Source organism: Mobula hypostoma, chromosome 28 (genome assembly GCF_963921235.1).
Source record: "Mobula hypostoma chromosome 28, sMobHyp1.1, whole genome shotgun sequence".
Classification (NCBI taxonomy): Eukaryota; Metazoa; Chordata; class Chondrichthyes; order Myliobatiformes; family Myliobatidae; genus Mobula; species Mobula hypostoma.
Genome location: NC_086124.1, coordinates 23,235,256 through 23,252,090, shown reverse-complemented (window position 1 = coordinate 23,252,090; position 16,835 = coordinate 23,235,256). Strand labels below are relative to the sequence as shown.

Below are 16,835 nucleotides of genomic sequence, written 5' to 3'. Positions count from 1 at the left end.
TGAGAGGGTATCTCATTGAAACCTATCGAATATTGAAAGGCATAGATACAGTGGGTGTGGAGAGGATGTTTCAGAACATAAGCAAGTCCCTTTAGAACAGAGTTGAGGACGAACTTCTTGAGACAGAGGAAGATGAATCTCTGGAATTTATTGCCACAGACGGCCGCGGAGGACAAGATATAGGGTAATTTAAGCAGATGCCAATAGATTCTTAATTGGTCAACGGAGAAGGCAGGAGAACTGGATTGAGAGAGTTAGAAAATCCGCCATGATGGAATGGTGGAGCAGAATCGACGGGCTGAATGGCCTAATTCTGCTTCTATCTCTTATGGTCTTATGGTACTTTTGAATTGAGTTCCTATCACATGAATGGCTGATTGGATATTTGTATTAACCAGCAGGTCTACAGATGTACCTCACGAAGATGTGGCCACTAAGTCTATGTATACATTAAATGTATTTTAAAAATGTAATAGCCATTTTATACATATAATGTATAAGTATGATTTGAATTAGTGTCATATATAGTCATACCCGTGTGTTCAACAGGACAAGGCTGGAGAAGCGTTAAATATTGAATTCTGAGGTTTGAAAATATGTACAATACCTTCCCCCTCCCCTCCACCACCTCCATCTCATCAAAAAGCGAATGGAATTACATCAGTTTCCAAATTTGCGAAGTCACTCTAATTGGATTGTTACCAAATCTGTTTGCTCGTTAGCTGCTAGCACTGGTAATTGTGACGTCAGCTATTATTGTTGCTCAGGGACTGCATCTTAAATTAATGGCATTCCACGTGATTGAGTTGCAAACAACATGACATTATCTAACTGACTTTCAGTGTTGGACACCAGGTATATTAACTACTCATTTCAAAAACAACAAAAGCGCAGCTGGTGTTAGGAACAGGTCTCGCAGACCCTCGCGGAAAATGCACGCCCCTCCTAGAGGCTTGGTGTTTGCAATTTATTACACGGCTCTTGCAGCGATCGCGGTTCCAGGTAATGCACTTCTTACTAATTAAATGTCGGAGCTGTTAATTCTAATGGTCTTATGATCTTTATGAATTGAATTGCTGCCACATAATTGGCTGAGGAGATATTTGTATTAACGAGCAAGTCTACATGTATCTAATCAAGTGGTCACTGAGTGCATATATACCGCACTTTGCAAAACAGTTCGCACACAGTATCTACCAAGTATTTACCATTATTAATAAAAATTTAAGACCAACAGATACTGCTGTTTCAAAGGCAAATTGAATTAGAGATGAATGTCCTTCCAGGTTGTGTCCCGAATCAAATCAAAATCAACCCACGCAGGAAATGGCATATAAAACAGCTTACATGGTTGCGAAAATGTCTTACGTACCGTAGCTATATAGAAAAGTGCCTAAGACCTTTGCACAGCTCTGTTCATAATGTATAAATATGACTTATGCATTAAGTTATATAAATTCATACTGCTGTGTTTGACGTTACAAGGTCTATAAGAATGGCATGACAATGTGTAGGAGGTAGGAAATGAAAGTGTGATCTAACTGCATTACTTTTAGGTAGTTAACTGGACGGATTTCTTGACACAGTAAAGGTGTAACAGATATTTGGCAGAGAAGAAAATAATTAAGTCACATTTTTAAATGTTGCTGATCTTCCGCAGCACGTGTAACAAGAGTGAATGGGTTCACTGTCTCTCCCACTCTGTATTACCGTTTGATCCAAATTTTAATTCTACTTATCCACGGATGCTGCCTTATTTTGGACGAATGCCGACATTTTCTAAAGTTGATTACCCAGGGATCAAATATTCTCTGCCTTTGATAGACGCAGCGCGTCTGGCTGCATTGTGTTAACGCGTGGTTATTTGAGCAGGTGGGAAGGAATTTCCTCCAAATTATTCTGTGCCTTTCCTTTCACTCCCTAGCCTCAGTTCTTCCCCTCTCCAATCTCTCCTGTCTGTCACTGTTGTAACGCGTGGTTACTGTCGCATTCCTGTCAGACTGAACCTGTCTGGTCGTTCTTCACCGATCTCCCTTATTAATAAAGCGTTCTTCCTTACAGACTGCCGCTGACTGGATGGTTAGTTTTGTTATTTCTCGTAACATTCGCTAAAAATGCTAGACTCTAGAATTCCCAACCTGGAATCCACGGACCACTTGCTCAATAGTATTTGTCCATGGCATGGAAAAGATTGGGAACCCCTGTTCTAGAGACTGTTGTGCGTGGTAAAACCCCGGGAGATCAGCAGTTTCTCAGAAACTCAAACCACCAATCTGGCACTGCCCATCAATCCATGTTCAAAGTCGCATTTCTTCCCCATTCCGATGTTTGGTCTGAAAAACAACTAAACCTCTTGACCATGTCTGCATGCTCTTTATGCATTGAGTTGCTGCTACATGAACAACGAACAGATGTATAGGCGTTGCTGATGAAATGGGCATTGAGTGCATATTTGATTATCGTGTGTAGCTATTCAAGCCCAGAATGCTTTTTCTGTTCTCGCTTTAGTTCCTGAGCATTGGTGTTCCCATACAGGTCGAAATACAACCATCTCGATCACCTCAATTGTAAAGCAGCTATAGACGTTTGTCACAGAGTTTTGGTGACATGCCGAAATGACACAAACTTCTGAGTTTAAGCTTCTGAATAGCATCTGCTCCATGTGTGTTCTATCACTAATCTCCAGTGTTTCTCCCACAGTTAATATAGTGGCCATTGTGATCCTGTCCCGAGGAAACTGCGGTCTGTCCAGATGTATCAGCCGATACCTCGTGTCCATGGCGGCGACGGATCTTCTGGTAATTATCACCGCCGTGATATTAAACCGGATTCCTGCTATTTATTTCCCCGGTAGTTATCTCTCCATCACTCCCGTGTGCAGTTTCAGCATTGCATTAATTTACGCCGCCAGGGACAGTTCGGTTTGGTTAACGGTCACGTTCACGTTTGATCGATATGTCGCCATCTGCTGGCAGAAACTCAAAGCAAAGTACTGCACCCACAGAACTGCCGGCATTGTTGTCTCTGTCGTCTGTATTTTGGGCTGCTTGATCAACATTCCCTGGTACTTCTTGCATGAACCAATCTACATCATTGACAACGTGCCCTGGTATTGCAAACGGAGGGATATCCGTTATTCTTTTCTGCTGTGGACAATATTTGATTGGACCGATCGCGTTCTGACTCCTTGCCTCCCGTTCCTGCTTATTATCTCGTTCAACGCTCTGACTGTCAGGCACATTTTGGTGGCCAGTCAGGCCCGTAGGAGACTCCGCAGTTGCCCCGCAGGAGAAAAACAAAGCGACCCGGAGATGGAAAGCCGCAGGAAGTCGATCGTCCTGCTCTTTGCAATCTCGGGATGTTTCATCCTTCTGTGGATGCCGTATGTTGTTCAATTCTTTGTAGAGCGATTTCAAGTTGGTTATGCAGTTAATGGCTACAGCGATCCCAGATTCATCCTGATGGAAAGTGCCAATGTGTTTCAGATGCTGAGCTGCTGCACAAACACGTTTATATACGCAGTGACTCAAAACAAATTCCGGAAAGAGTTGAAGGTTCTGATGAAATTTCCGAAGACCTTTGCACTTTCCTTGGCTAAGTAGAGGATGCAACAGGTTCCTGCAAAAGAAAAATTGTAAAATTGAATAATCGAAAATTAAATGTGTCAACTTGTACTGTTTAGACCACAAATAAATTTTGCTCGAAACTCTAGACTTAATGTGAATTACACATTATCCTGTCATTGTGTATCAGAAATCATTATTTAACCTAAAGAATTATTTAATAGTCTGTTTTCTATTGTAGAGAACTCAGATATCTATGACCTCCCATTGCCCCAACACACCGCTTCCCGCAGGGATCGTTCTCACCGTGATTTCCTTATCAATTCGTCCCACCCACTGGTCTCCCTCCTCGCACTTATCTCCGTGCGTGGAAGAAGTGCTACACATGCCCATTCACTTCCTCCCTCATCACCATTCAGAGCCCCAAACAGTCCTTCCCGGTGAGGCGGCATTTCACCTGCAAGTCTGCCAGAGTCATCTACTGTACCCGATGCTCTAACTACAGCTTCATCTACATTGGTAAGCCACGGCATAGATTGGGGGGCCGTTCACTGGGTCGGCAACGAACAGAATTTCCCGGTGGCCAACCACTCTAAGTCCACTCCCCATTCACATTCGGATATGTCGATCAATTGCTTCCTCTAGTCCACGATCAGGACACTCTCAAGTTGCGGAAGGAGCGCCTCATATTCTGTCTGGATAGCCTCCAGACTGAAGGCGTGAACGGATTTCTCTAACTTTCTGTGATCTCTCCCCATTTCCCGATCCAGTTTCCCTCTTCCCTCCGCTTCTCCTCACCTGCCCGTCACTTCCCTCTTGTGCCCTCCCTCCTTTCCGTAGTTCACTCTCTCCTCCTATCAAATTCTTTCTTCCTCAGCCCTGTACCTTTTCCACCTATCACCTCTCAATTTCTTACTCCATCCACGTCCGCCATACTTGAGTTCATCTATCACCTTCTATCCTGTGCTCCTTTCCGTCCCCAGCCTTTTTATTCTAGCTTCTTCTCCCTTTCTTTTCAGTTCTTATTAGGGGCCTTGCCTGATGAAAGGCCGCGTCAACTATTTATTCCTTTCTACAGATCCTGCTTAACCTACCTACAGCATTTTGTGTGCAGTGTTCAAACTTTCCAGCAAGTGGGCAAACACATGGGTTTAAGAACTACTTATTGATGTTCGAACCCAATGAAGTATCTCACACAGTCGCCGGATCATAAAGCAGCCGGTGAGCACACAGCGTCCGCACACAAAATGCAATTGGACGATGATAGCGTGACAGTTGGTATGATTCCAATTTCAGCATGGCTACTCGGCATCTCTGATCTAATGCCTCTAGTCTGACATTTCCACCCTGCGAAAGAGATCCCATAAGACCATAAGACCATAAGACAAAGGAGCAGAAGTAGGCCGTTCGGCCCATCGAGTCTGCTCCGCCATTTTATCATGAGCTGATCCATTTTCTCCTATTTAGTCCCACCCGCTCGCCTTCTCACCATAACCTTTGATGTCCTGGCTACTCAGATACCTATCAATCTCTGCCTTAAATACACCCAATGACTTGGCCTCCACTGCTGCCCGTGCTAAGCTAAGCAAAGACTATTGGAGTAGTTACTACCAGGAGCGCAGGAACAGACCAATATTGCCTTTATTAATTTTATCTGCAGTATTGCGCTAAATCTCTCAGAAACACACACACTGAATGGCGAGAGTGCAGCGCCGCAAGAGGGGTGTGGGACAGGTGGCAGTGAAGGTATATCGGGGGCGGGTGTGGCGCGGGTGTCGACTGCTTTATTGATCGTTGTTTCTCTGGTGCTTCCCACTCCCTCCGCTCTTCTTTCCGCTTTTCCCAACCATGATTTCCCTCTCCGTGCCGGCTCCACACACCAATCCACGACAGAGACCCATATTAGAATTAGGTTCATCATCACTCATGTACGTCATGTTCATTTTTTTGCGGCAAAACTCTTTTATTTTATTGCCAAACTCTCTCATTCAGACAGCAATCCGACGAACATCTTTTTCCACATTCTCCCTCTAATGGGGTGGTTAAGACGTACATTCGACGTTTTAGGAACACCTTTCCCCATCCTTTCCTCCCTGACATCCGCCATCAGATTTCTAAACGAAGGATGAACTAACCCATAAACAAAACCTCACAATATTTTGTATTTTGCACAGCTTGGGACGTCCAAGTTCAGAGTTCAAGTTCGGCGGCCTCTGCAGTGAGTCCCTTTACGCTTTCCCCATGTGCTCAGGTTTCTTCCTACAGTCTAAGGACGTAGCGGTTCGTAGGTTAATTGGCGTTTGCACATTATTCTGTAATTGAGCCAGGTTAAGATTGGGGTTTGTCTGGGATTGCTGGGTGGCGCGGCTCGGTGGGCTGGAAGGGAATACTCCTCGCTGTATCTCTAAAGAAAATAAATAAATTCTATGCACTGTACATAACTTAAACTTTATACAGTTAAGCATAACTTCCTGACCCTTGAACTGAATGCCACGTTCAATGAATGCAAACGTGCCGAATGCCTTCTTTACCACCCTATCTGCTGAATCCTACCTTTCGGGAGAGGTGTGGGCCCCCCAAGCTCCCTCTGTGTTATTTACTTATTACTTTTTTGCAGTTAGTTGTCGTTGGATAGATGGATATATTGACTGAACGATAGGTATCACATAGAATGCATAAAATAATAATAATTCAACAATTTAACAAGTAAAAAAATATAATATTCAGTAAATGTCCAAGTTGCAATGAAGTGCACATCGGACATTTGGCTGCCACGGTAACGTAGCCGACAGCGCCACATTATTGCAACACTGGAGTTCAGAGTTGAAAACCGGCGCAGTCTGCAGGGAGTTTGTACGTTCTCAGTTGGGCCGTGTGAGTTTCCTCCCAGTGCTGCGGTTCCTCCCCACCCCCCACCCACCCCCCCCCGACCCCTCCACCTCCATATCCCCAACTACAGTTCAACAATATGTGGATTAGCACGTAAATTGGTCATCTTAAAGTGTCCTGTGACACTAACGTTGAATAGGTGGGTTTTCATGGCTGTGTTCGCCGCTGTGTCGCTAAATAAATTCAATAAATAACCGACATACAGTTAAACATACAACAGGATAATGGTTCTGGTGCTGACATAAGAAATGGCGGGTAGCAAGGCGTTCACGGCCTTGCAAAAAGCTGTCACCCAACCAAAGAGTGTTTATTCTTATACTGTGTTAACTTCTGCCTGACGGTAGGAGGTCAAAAGTTTGTGGGACGGATACGACGGGGTCCTTCACAATGCTGAGGGCTCTGCGAACGCAGAGCTTCTGATGCACATCCTGGATGGACACAAGATTTCGATTAAATGTTGTACTATAAACTCTGTTCGGACATAGTGAAGTGATTAAGTGTTGCTCAGTGGTCCTCGCGGTCGATGATGAATCGTTGTTCTAATGTCAAAAAGCGGCGGGTGATGTGCTTGCAGCAAACTTCCAAAGTTTGCGAAGGAGCGAGGTCAAGAAGAGTAATTGAAATCTCTTCCTGTATAACATATTACTGGGAGATATTGTAAGTCACCATAGCCTGTCGATTCGGTATTTGTTTAATGACCGGTCCAACAACACAGCACGCCAATCCTACCCAAATTCTCATCAATTGTCCTCATTCAGAAGTTCAAAGTAAATTTATCATCAACGTTCGTATATGTCACCATATACAACCTTGAGATTCATATTCCTGCCTAATCGATGAAAAACTGCACACCAACAACAATTGTCAAACACGCTGGACGCAAAAAAGAATGCAAACTACGTAAATACAAAAAAAATGAATATATAATTTCCAGATCATATTGAAAACATGAGATGTAGAATCGTTGAATGCGAGTCCACGATTCATAGCTGATGTGTTGGATTGGGTTGAGAATAGGATTTGTCTCTACATAATCTAAATAAGTTTTCACTTAAGGCTTCTCAACCCAACTGGGGCGAAGGCCACCGACAGCAAATCGCCAGAGTCCTCTGTTCTGTGCCCGTCTTCCAAGTTGCCTCCAGGTATAGCCTATCTTCTTGGTATATCCTTCCTCTCCCAGGGATAAGGTCTCCAGAGCCTCTGTCGGCGTTTCCGTACTTCTGGGTGTTTACGGGATGGGGTCGCAAGTCCCCGTGCCCAACCGTCCTCCTTTCTCAGCCGGGCTTCCGAGTTAATACAACTACTCTGCGTCCCATTCTCTAGATATTTATTGCTTCATTATTTATTGTTATTCTTATTGTTGTTATTTTGTGTTCTTATTTCTCGTTTTGTATTTTTGTATCTCTGTTTGTTATCTTTTGCACATTGGTCGCTTGTCTGTCTTTGCTTTGTGCAGATTTTTCCTGGATTGTGTTACATTTACGTGAATTTTCTACTAAATCCTTCCGGGTAGTATATACTAAACATACATGCATTTGAAAATAAATTTGCTTTGAACTTCGAAATAGGTAGTGTGCTTAAAATTAACCAAATATATCTACAGATTGCATTTCGTTAATTGATTCGAATGTGGTTGGTCAATTCTGCAAAGCACAGTAAAGCATTGAAGTCTCTATGACCACAATACCATAAAATACTGGAGCAGAATTTGCCCATACTTTCCATCAAGCCTGCTCCGTCATTTCATCATGGCTGATCCATTTTCCCCTCTGCCCCAATCTCTTGCCTACCCCCAGTATATCTTCATGCCCTGACCAATCAGGAATCTATCAACCTCCGCCTTAAAATACCTAAATGTACAGCTGCCTGTGGCAACGCATTCCACAGGTTCACTACTCTCTGGTTAAAGAAATTCCTCCCCATCTCCGTTCGGGATGACGCCTCTCTATCCTGAGCCCTCTATCCAAACCCACTTTAAAGTCTGGCACACTCCAAAAGAAAGGCCGCTCCGCTTGTAATTGAACCTGATTTTCATATGGGACCCTACTGTCGACTGAGCACGGGAAGGGTGCAGGGAGAGTTGGGATCGTGGTTGGGAAAAGGGGAGGGGAGGAGGAAGGAGCGGGAAGCACTAGAGAAACATTCTGTGATGATCAGTTAATAAGTTTGGTTGGAATCAAATTATTTTGCCTGGTATCTCAGGGATGGCTGTTTCTGCACTCGCGCCAGCCCCCGCTTCTGGCATTCCTTCTCCGCCAGTTCTGCCTTCGGCGACGCCCCACCTTCGGCATTCTGCTCCCTACTGATTTACAGACTCGCTCTCCGCTCTCCGTTAACAAATACATGTCCTGTGCAAATGTTGTAGGCACCCTAGCAATATATAAGAGACTTTTTGCACAGTAAGATAGACTTCAGGATCTGTTTCCATAACAAATCCCACAATAAATTTCTACTACCCCACTAGAACGGGCATGGAAATTACGCGCACATGAGTGCGTGGCGGAATGCCGTTTACAAATTCCAAGTTTGGTCCTAAATTTTAGCTTTAAAGATGGAAAGGCAAGTTTTGAAACTTGGCATTCAATAAACTGCATGTGCGTCCAAGCTTCTGTGAATTCGAGAATGGTTCCGACATGTTGGAATATAGTTCATGTCTCCCTATTACTTAAATAACGATGAATGTGAAGGGGAAACGACAGCAGAAAGAACCAGAATCGGAAACGGCGCACGGTGGCATAGCGGTTAGCATTAGGGCACCAGAAAACCGGATTCAATTCCAGCTGCAGTCTGTCAGGACATTTTACGATACGTTCTCCCCGTGACCGAGTGGGTTTCCTCCGGGTGCACCTGTTTCCTCCCATAGTCCAAAGACGTACAGGTTGATAGGTTAAATTGGTCACTTGGGTGTTTCGGGAGTGGACATCGGACCACTGAAAAACGATGCTGAAAAGGTACGACTGGGGCAAAAGGAAATGACGGACGAACTGATTAAGTATTTTTGGATCAGTCTTCCATGTGAAGGACACTAGCAGTATGGAGGAAGTTCCAGGTATCAGGGGACATGAAGTCTGTGAAGTTACCATAACTGGAGAGAAAGTTCTTGGGAAACTGAAAGGTCTGAAGGTAGATACGTCTTCTGGACCAGATGGTGTACACCTCAGAGTTCTGAAAGTGTGGGCTGAAGAGCTCGTGGAGGTATTAGTAATGATCTTTCAATAATCACTAGATTCTGGAATGGTTCTGGAAGACTGGAAAATTGCAAATACCATTCCACTCTTCGAGAGGCCAGAGAGGCAGAAGAAAGGAAATTATTAGTCATTCGGTCTGACCTCAGTGGTTGGGAAGACGTTGGGGTTGATTACTAAAGATGAGGTCTCAGGGTACTTGGAGGCACTTGTTAAAATAAGCTATAGTCAGCATGGATTTCTCAAGGTAAAATCTTCCGTGACAAATCTGTTGGAATTATTTGAAGAAATAACAAGCAGGATTGACAAAGGAGAATCAGTTGATGTGTATTAGATTTCCAGAAGGTATTTGACAAGATGAAAACACCTATAGCTCAACATTTAATACCATCATTCCCACAGTCCCGATTGAGAAGCTGCAGAACCTGGGCCTCTGTATCTCTGCAACTGGGTTGTCTACTTCCTAACCGGAAGATCATAATCTGTGCAGATTGGTGATAACATCTCCTCCTCGGTGACGATCAACAATGGGGCACCTCAGGGGTATGTGCTCAACCGACTGCTCTACTCTCTATATACCCATGACTGTCTGCACAGGCATAGTTCAAATGCCATCTATAAATTTGCTAATGATACAACCATTGTTGATAGAATTTTAGGTGGTGGCGAGAGGACGTACAGAAGCGAAATATGCCATCTAGTTGTGTGGTGTCGCAGCAACAACCTGGCACCCAACGTCAATAAGACGAAAGAGCTGATTGTGGACTTCCGGAAGGGTAGGGCGAAGGAACACATACCAATCCTCATAGAGGGTTCAGAATTAGAGAGAGTGGGCAGTTTCAAGTTCTCTGAGGGTCTAACCTGTTCCCAACATATCGATGCAGTTATAAAGAAGGCAAGACAGCGGCTACTTTATTTGGAGTTTGAATAGATTTGGTATGTCAACAAATACACGCAAAAACTTCTATAGATGTACCGTGGAGAGCATTCTGACAGGCTGCATCACTGTCTGGTATGGGAGGGGTTGGGGGCGGGGGAAGCTACCGCACAGGACCGAAAGAAGCTGCAGGGTGTTGTAAATTTAGTCGGCTCCATCTCGGGTACTAGCCTACAAAGTACCCAGGACATCTTCAAGGAGAGGTGTCTCAGAAAGGCAGCGTCCAATGTTAAGGACCTCCAGCACCCGGGCATGCCCTTTTCTCACTGCTACCATCAGGTGGGAGGTATAGAGGCCTGAAGGCACACGCTCACTCGTTCAGGAACCGTTTCTTCCCCTCTGCCATCCGATTCGTAAATGGAGTTGAACCCTTGTACACTACCTCAAGTTTTCAATATATATTATTTCTGTTTTTTTGCACGGTTTACATCTATTTTATACGTATACTGTAATTAATTTAGTTACTTATTTTTTATTATTATTATTTTATTTTGTTTTTTTTCTATATTATGTATTGCATGGAACTGCTGCTGCTAAGTTAAAAATATCACGTCACATGCCGGTTATAACAAACCTGAATCTGATTCTGATTCTGATGAGGCTGCTTAACAAGCTACGATCTCAGATTATTACAGTAAAGATTATAGCATGGATAAAACAGTGGCTGATAAAGAGTTGGAATAAAGGGGACATTTTCTGGTTGGGAAGATGATACTTCCTATGGTGGGACAGACGAAGACCACAGCCTCAGAATAGAGGCGCTTCCTTTAGGAACAGTGATGAGGAGGAATTTCTTTAGCCAAAGCCTGGCAATTCTGTGGTATTCTTTGCCAGGAGCAGCTGTGGAGGCCAAGTCTTTGTGTATATTTAAGGCAGAGATTGACAGATTCTTGATCTATCAGGGCATGAAGAGATATGGGGATAAGGCAGAGACTAGGTCTGAGGGGAAATCGGATCAGCCGTGATGAAATAGCGGAGCATACTCGATGAGACAAATAGTCTAATTCTGCTCCTTTATCGTATAGTCTTATGGTCATTTGTCCTTAATGATGGATGCTACCTTTTGAAGCATCGTGTTTTGAAGGTGTCCCTGATGCTGGGGAGCCCAGTGAACGTGATGGAATTGGCTGTAATTGCAACACTCAGCTGCTTTTTCGGATCCTGTACAGCCAAACCTCCATACCAGACAGTGCTGCGTCCAGGCAGAATGCTCTCCAAGGTACGTCAGTAGAAATTTGCTGGAGTCTTTAATGACATACCAATTCTCCACTAGCTCCTACTGAAATACAGCCGCTGTTGTTCCCTCTTCGTAATTGCATCAATATGTTGGGCGTAGGATAGACCTTCAGAGAAACTTGAAGCTGCTCACTCTTTCTACTGCTAATATCTCGCTGACGACTGGTTCGTTCGACTTCACTTTCCTGAAGTTCACAATCAAAAAGGATATACTAGGATATTTCACAGCATTTATCAACTCACCTAAGAAGGAGTAAAAATCGCTGTGTATCTATGGAAGAGTTGCCACGTTTGTTGCAATTACGGAAGAATTATGGAAAAAAAATAATAGTGTCCTCGTGGAAGCAGAGTATTTGTAATTTCAAATAGTTAGTAGTTTTGTTTGCTGCCAATACGTCGTCACTGGGCATCACCAGCACTGTCTTAAGCCGAAAACTGCTTACAAAACTACATATATCTAATCCCTTACAAAATGCAAGTAATAATCAGGGATTTACAAAACTATTTATAATTTCAAATTAAAATACGATTACTATCATCTCTAGTACAATTCCTTTGGGAATTGCACTATTCACCCGAGCTAAAAAGGGGTTAGGGCGAACAGTAGCAGAAATACGCCATTTGGCACATCAAATCTGCTCCTCTATTCTATTATGGTTGATTTATTTTTCTTCTCAACCTCAGTCTTCCGCCTTCGTCCTTACTAATCAAGAAACTATCAGCTTGCGTTTTAAATATGTCTACCGACTTGTCCACCACAGCTGAGTATGGCAATGAATTCCATAGATTCTTCGCCCCTTGGCTAAAGAAATTCTTCCTCATTTCTGTTGTAAAGGGGCGTCCTTATGGTCTACGTCAGAGGCCTCTGGTCCTGGCTCACCCACTATAGGAAAGGCTCTCTACATGTGCTGAATGTACAAACTTCTCACAGACAGCGGCGGAATTGAACTCTCAACTCCTGAAAGCGAGTTGTAGCAGAGCTGCGCTAACTTGCTACGTTGCCGTGGCACCCCTGTCCCTCCAAAAGTTGATGAATCCTCTCCCTCAGAATAACCTCCTCAAGTTACGCTCCACCAACGTAACATTCACAAGCGTATCTTGTCCGTTTTTTCCGAATCTATAAAACTTAAGACTGGTTAGCACCTCCACCCCTCTAAACCCGAACCACGACTACTTTATTAATTCCTGTCAGAGTCACCTAAGGTGCAGATACTCCTGTGCCTAACGACACGTTATGGACATACGATCAATCAATGTATATGAGCTATCTTATGTGTTTATCTGGGTGGCGGGGTGTAAGGCGCACCTTCCCTCCTGCAGGTCACCATTGGGCAAGCTGTAGCACCTGCTTAGCCGTTCGCTCCACACCGCCCCCTCCCCCGATCAGGGGCACGTGAAGACATGGAAGGGCAGGTGGGGGATGAAGGTCTGCGCAGCTGGTGGAAGGCAGAAAATCTCCGACAATGGCAGGGGTCGCCGGTCTTGTAAAGCCTCTGCCGAGAAGAAGGCAATGGCAAACTATTTCTGTAGAAAAATTGCCAAGAACAATCATGGTCATCGAAAGACCATGATCGCCCAATCATACAAAACAGCACAGAATTATAATGATGTATTTGTATTTATTGTGTTTTTATTGATCTGTTCCTTATCTTAGCTAGATCGGATCTCCCTTACGCTTCTTCACTAGAAATGAAATTAAATAACCATGAATCTTCGATCTTCAAATACGAATGGATTACTTTGATAATCAATAGACCGACTAGCTTCTCTTTTGACGGTCAATTTGCCCTAAAGTGCAGATTGAACCCCGTTTCGTTATTTCTGAAGATTGATCTATTTCCAGTGAATTAATCTGAATTATTAGTCGGTAACCTTGATAATTTGCATGGGATGTGCTATTCAGGAAATGTGCTCATTCTTTGTTCTGACTTTGTTGTTATGACACGTCCAGGTGTGTTTGAACCAGCTGGTGTTGCCCATAAATCTTGACACGGCTGAGGTATCCCGGATCAAACATAATCAAAAACATTGTTGTTCTCTTGCTGAGACAGAAAAAGTGCACGCAGGACTTATTGGACATTGCCCAGATGCAAAATTATGATAATAGTTGCAATTATTATTAAAATAATCAAGTAGCAAATATCGTTCATCAAAATTTCGCTTTAAAATACAAACTCATAAATGAAATCACACCTTACTATAAGTACAAGCCTGATCCAATTTTAGAGTCAGAATACCACAAATTATGTTATGACTGATCAAGTTATTACTGATAGGACAATCCATAATAACCATCCAGATATAATACAGGATAAAAAAACAAAGACAGCTTATTTAATATATATAGACATTCCAAGCACATAGTTTATAAAAACCAATAAAGGAAAACACTAGATATATGCTGAATTTAATTGAATATGGTATACATTGTCCCGTTAGTAATGTCTGCAACTTGGTATCATCCCAAAAGCACTTCAGAATAGCATTAAACAATTAGGGCGACAGGGAAATATCAGCGTAAATCCTCAGAAAGCCACAATACTAAACATCACTAGAATAGTCTGAAAGTTTCTAGTAATTGAGCGTGCTGGGCAATACCCGTACCTCAGGTTTTACCAGCTTGAGATGAGATAGATAGATAGACAGATAGATAGATAGATAAATCAATCTATCAATCATACTAGAAAGTGTGCTGAAAGAAATACCCACAACTAGAAAAGTAATGGCAGTGGCAATATTCGTCATTATTGGTATAAAAAATTTACTTGTCTACAGCCGTAACTATTAATGCATATTAACAGTTTTCTTTATAATCCTGAAAAAGAGGATGAATTTTTGACAGAGAATAAAACATGTCTTTTGCCTTAAGGGGAAATCACAAAAGATCCATCAAAATATCACAATTGGTGATCTATTGTGGCACAATCATGAGGTGGTGAATCTAGATGTTCAGATGGGCATTCTGAAAAAGGCGGCTGGCTTTAGTGTAGAACAGGGGGGAAATGAAGAACGGGATTCCGTAGGAGAAGGACTTCCTACAGAAATTGACAAGGTCCAGGAATTTACACATCTGAGACAGCGTAGTGCTTTAACAAAGGGGATTAATTAGCACAGGTCAAGGGCTGAATCTTGTTCCTTCTGGTCCATTAAGATTTGTACTACATTAGTTCCACACTGGATAACAAAACCTTTTAAAAACAAATAAACCTTTCTTTCTGACAAACTAACATACTGGATTTTTAAAGTATAATGCAGTGTCCTTATATTTGTCCAGAATTGGACAAAATCAAAAATCGACCTTTCCTCACAAGGAAAGAAAACAAATACTAAAATATAGAAGATTGGTCTAGTCACCCACTGAAAATTAAAAAAAAACGTTTTTCCCTTTTAACTATCTGTACTAACAATCTGTAGCCTCTGTGGTTTGCTTTATAAGACTGAACTACGACATTTCTTTCTGACAAGGCTACAGATTGTTAATACAGCTACAATGATAAATAATGAACGTCTTTATCTGATTGACAGTTTTCCATAGAAATACTTTGTCTTTGTGAACTACTAACTAATTTTGAATTGCTTCCTGAAGCTGGAGTGGATTGTCACCAGTTCATATTGTTGACTTTAACCCTGTCCGCCATCTTGCTAGGCAGGGCTTGGAGGAGGAGATCACAGTACTGTGGGGATTGGCTCCCTGCTGCATACAGTGGATATCCCGACCGTACAGAATAAACGGCATTTAAGCGTTCCGGAAAATCATCATGAGTTTCACCTTTTCTGGGTTTACACTCTAAGACCTCAGTTACATCTATGGAGGGATCCAGAACGTGGGATAAAGCGTCCAATATGTTTTCAATCATCCGCGGTTTGGTCACGATTAACTGGTCGTAGTTGCCATGTCCGAGCCGAGTAGTGAATCGTGCCTGATCAGTGAGAGTAAGGGCGGCCATAGCCAGAAGGAACAAATCTCAGGAGGTAGCGGAATAAATAGTTAGGACAGTTCCTAAATAAGTACAGAACCCTTGGGGGTCAACGTTTTTGTCAGGGGCGGCATTCAGTAAACCACAGAGTTCTGAAGGGGTCCAGTGCTTATGGATTTGCCACTCCGGATTGTGGGTTAGAAACGGTCCTCATGGGCAATTGATATTGAGTCTATATCGGTCCCGGTAAAACCAATGGCCCTTGTTCAGGGGTCCAGCCCGGAAGACGTCCAGTCTGACTGTGCGTGCGGGCAGAAACGGGTATGGGGCTTCCCAACCGTCCTGCAGTGACCACATCGGTCGGTGGCGATGCAATAGCTGTCGAGTTGGCGACTGAGGCACCAGGGCGAGAACCATATGGGGATGGGGAACCTGACCATGGTAAAATAGCCGCCGTCGCAGTTATGGATAGCACGGCGGGATTATTAGGCCGCCTTACCCCTTTCCCAATCATCAGCAGTATCATTTGGGGAATCGGTCGGTATGTCTGGATAGAGGCGGGGTACCCCAAAATTATTTTTATTTTCCGTTTCCCTTCTCCCTTTATTTGTTCTTCCACGGCCAGTATCTTTTGTCTCTGATACAATTTCTTTCCCAGTCTCCTTTGTCTGTTTCAGTCCCTTATCCCATACATATATCCCACATCCCATAATCGCTCTCAACTCTTCCCAGCTCCTCGGATTGCCTCTTTTATCACGTACGGCTATCCTTCTTCGATTAGCGTTATCGGTCCAACAATTTAATTTATGTCTGTGTTTTACTTCTGCCTCTTGTCGCCATAGGCCAATCAGACGATAATACTGTTTCCCTGCCTTCCCTTTCTATATTAAATTTAAATCAAGTATACCTACTGCAGGCCAATTGTCTTTACTCAAAAGTTTGGACAATTGGAACGACATTTGTCTCAGTTTCTTTCCATTGTCTGGATATTTGTCTATTATTTTCTGTTACGGGCTACACCACCACCACCCCCCCCCCCCCCCCCCCGCAAGTAGCCATGGAGTCTCGAACCACCCGTCTTGACTTACTATTCCGGGGTACGAACGGT

At 43.3% G+C, this 16,835-nt stretch overlaps 1 protein-coding gene across 1 annotated transcript; it reads left to right on the top strand.

The window, feature by feature from the left end:
* The first annotated feature begins 932 nt into the window (after positions 1 to 932).
* LOC134338757 (probable G-protein coupled receptor 139) lies at positions 933 to 3,602 on the top strand. Its single transcript, XM_063034801.1, has 2 exons — positions 933 to 1,002; positions 2,701 to 3,602. The coding sequence occupies exons 1-2, from the start codon at positions 933 to 935 to the stop codon at positions 3,600 to 3,602; spliced, it is 972 nt and encodes a 323-aa protein (XP_062890871.1).
* The last annotated feature ends 13,233 nt before the right edge of the window (positions 3,603 to 16,835 follow it).

Coding starts and splice junctions, on each gene's coding strand:
- LOC134338757 (XM_063034801.1), top strand. CDS start 933: ATGCACGCCCCTCCTAGAGGCTTGGTGTTTGCAATTTATTACACGGCT. Junction 1,003..2,700: donor TGCAGCGATCGCGGTTCCAG/GTAATGCACTTC, acceptor TTTCTCCCACAG/TTAATATAGTGGCCATTGTG.